Source organism: Austrofundulus limnaeus, unplaced genomic scaffold (assembly GCF_001266775.1).
Source record: "Austrofundulus limnaeus strain Quisiro unplaced genomic scaffold, Austrofundulus_limnaeus-1.0 Scaffold47, whole genome shotgun sequence".
In the NCBI taxonomy this organism is placed as follows: Eukaryota; Metazoa; Chordata; class Actinopteri; order Cyprinodontiformes; family Rivulidae; genus Austrofundulus; species Austrofundulus limnaeus.
This window is the reverse complement of record NW_013952449.1, coordinates 2,094,377-2,097,446: the sequence shown is the minus strand read 5'-3', so window position 1 is coordinate 2,097,446 and position 3,070 is coordinate 2,094,377. Positions and strand designations below refer to the sequence as shown.

General features: G+C 39.9%; 1 protein-coding gene across 1 annotated transcript in view; it reads right to left on the bottom strand.

The window, feature by feature from the left end:
- Window positions 1-2,502: 2,502 nt before the first annotated feature.
- LOC106517300 (cytochrome P450 2J6) overlaps window positions 2,503-3,070 on the bottom strand; it is a 17,730-nt gene continuing 17,162 nt past the window's right edge. The window contains exon 9 of the mRNA XM_014008062.1: window positions 2,503-3,005. Coding sequence (XP_013863516.1) covers window positions 2,830-3,005 — 176 coding nt within the window. The 3' untranslated portion in view covers window positions 2,503-2,829. The remainder of the gene's footprint in view (window positions 3,006-3,070) is intronic.

The following is a 3,070-nucleotide window of genomic DNA, read 5'->3' as shown; positions in this document are numbered from 1 at the left end:
AGACTCTTGGGTAAACATTTTTGATAACCCCCCTAATTGGAATTGTTCCAAGCAAGGTTGATATAAAAGAGTGGTGTTGTCACTGTAGGTTATGGTACCTAAAGTAGCCTTAATCTGCATTGTCCTTTAAAATAGGTGAGATTTATAAATCTTTGCATATTGGCATGGTTGTACATTTCAGTTTAATCATTAAAGCAATAGAAAACCTAAATTTCTTGGCTGTGAGTGTTCAGAACCAGTACAATGTTGTTCACTGTTTCCACAGTAACATTAATTCAGTTGCTTCAAAATAATAAGAGATCTGGAACATGCACACATCAACAATGTTAGTGTCTCAGCAATCAAGCAATTGGTGCTTTAATGCTTCAGCCAACGCTGATGGTCGAGTTAAATCATGGTGATCTAACTGGTTGTTATGACCTATTTAAATTTTCTTAAGATTTTTAAAATTTTAGACTTAGTGTTTCTAAGTTTTGTGAGTTTTCCTCTTTAAGATGTGTTAATTCAAGACCTATTTACCTTGTTTTGTAAATAGTTTATACTTTGACTGATCAATTTTGTGATCTTATCTGAAGTTTTGATTTACTCATTGAAGACCTTGTAGGTTTGAGCTGGTTCCTGTGAACCCACTTAACGGTTGGTTCTTTTTGACCCTGGCTGATTTTGATCTGATAGATGACTGAAGACAGTTTGTCTGTTATTTTGTGTGGTCCAGTCCACCTGGGCATTAATTTGCGGATGAGAGTTCCAGTCCTGGACTCTCCTTGTCCCGTTGTGGGGGTAAAAGTGTAGTACCAGACCTTCCCTCCCACTTGGAGTTCTTCATGAGAGGCCTTTTGGTCATAGTACGTTTTGCGTCCTTCAGCGAACTTTTCAAGATTTCTCTGGGCAAAAGCAAAGGTGTTTTTGAGATGTTTCTCTAAGTCTTTCATGTACTGTTGTGTGGTGTAGGCTGTTGCCATAGTGGTGTCACCAGACTGGACAAGCGATGTAAGGGGAGTGTCACCTGTCGACCTGTCTTCATCTCAAAGGGAGAGATGCCAGTAGATGTGTGTGGAGAGTGGCCCTGATGGCCATGAGGACCAGGGGGAGCTTTATGTCACAGTCCTTGTGGTTTGCGGCAACATATTTCATTAAAATACTTACCACAGTTCTTTTTGCTCTTTCAACCTGGCCTGATGCCTGTGGGTAGTAGCCAGTGTGGAAGTTGGCTTTAACGCATAGCGTTTTCCACAGTTCTTGAATCACTTCAGCTGTAAAGTGTGTGCCACGATCTGAATTTACCCTGATGGGAAGTCCAAATCTGGAGAACACATGGTTGATTAACAACACAGTGGTTTGTGCTGTGTCGCTGGGAGCTGGCAGACATTCAACCCATTTTGTAAATGCACAAGTCACGGTTAGAAAATATTTTTTTCCTCTGGCCGTTTTAGTGATTGGTCCGACCCAATTGATCTGGAGGCCAGACCAAAGGAATGCAATCCCTCTGCTTTGCAGTGGTGCGTTGTGAAGTGGTCTTCCAATTTCATTGTAATGCTGCCGCTAACGTAGCTATAATGATGCTACATATAAACAATGACAAAAGGAGAGTTCTACTACATACGTCATGCAAATAAACAATGGGCCTCATGCGAGAACATGTTCATATTCTTATCCTAAATTTCTCTTACTTTTGTTCATAAGAGTTCGTACGAACATGCCACGTCAGATTAAATAAACTCTTATATCTTCAGGAAAAGTGTGTAAATGAGGAGCGTAAACTGATGAATGCATATCAGGTTCTTGTGCACGTGGAGAGATGATTAGCAAAATCTACCACCCCAAAAACACCATATAAGGATATATGTTTCCTGCCACATATACCAGGAAGTGTCCATTCATAAGTGACATCGCAAAGTAAAAAAAAAGAACTGTGCGAGTTCTGAGATTGAAGTTATGCTCTCAGAGATCAAAATAAATCTGTAATTTTTAGCAGCGTCAGCTGTGAAATTAAAGAAGCTACTTTAAAGCCGAGGAATGAAATGTGCTGTTAATGTAGTGTCTCCCATGTGTCGTAGTCACAGAAATAAAAATCTAAATCATATTTATCTCTCTCTGTAGTCCTGCTCCGGTTTTTCTTTGGTGAAATATTTTTAATTTCAGTGTAAACAACTGTGTTATAGAAGAGCAGTCGCGCACCGCAACCCCCACCCCCCAGAAATACAAAACAAAACATTCAAAGGGGAAGGTGGAAACAAACTTTCTGTTAAGAGAATCCAGTCAAAAAGTCATCAGACCCCTAGCCCATTTTTCTTGTACAACAGGTTTCAGTTTAATGGCAACTTAACGTTACAGAAGGCAATGGGAGACAGTCAATGACTGAAACCCACCATGCAACCATTGGAAACTGTATATAACTGAGGTATTGAAAGATCCCAAACTAAGACAGACAGTTAACATAGGAAAACATTCAAGTTTAATTGAAGTTTATGTGTCTTTGTCCAAGAGACTCTTACAAGTACAATGGTGTCACTTCAATTTTATTTTATTTTTCTGGGAAAAAAAAGCACAATAAATGTTGAAACACTTAAAACAATTACATAGAAATAACTGTCAAGCAACACATTAACGTTGTTCGTGTTACAAACATGTCATAAAAAATGCAAAAACAAACTTCTTTTCAAAAGCTTAATGGAATGTGTACATATCGATCAATCTGCAGCTGATTAAGAGTCCAGAAATAATACAAGAGCTAAATAATCTGACATTGTACAGGTCAGAACAAACGTTAAAGAAACCAGTATGGGCTGGTTCAGAGGGCAGGGTCAGGAAGACCTTCTTCATGTTATGTTAGCGAACCTTAGCGTAAACCTTGTAGGGGTGAGGAACGCGAGTAAACCCGGTGACTCCCTCTGTACTCAGCTCCACTCCTTCAGGAGCAGAGAAAGTGAACTTCTGCAGTAGGCCAACCAAAAACAGGAACAGCTCCATCCTGGCCAGACCTTCTCCAAGGCACACACGTTTTCCTAAATGGTGCACACACACACACACACACACACACACACACACACACACACACACACACACACAC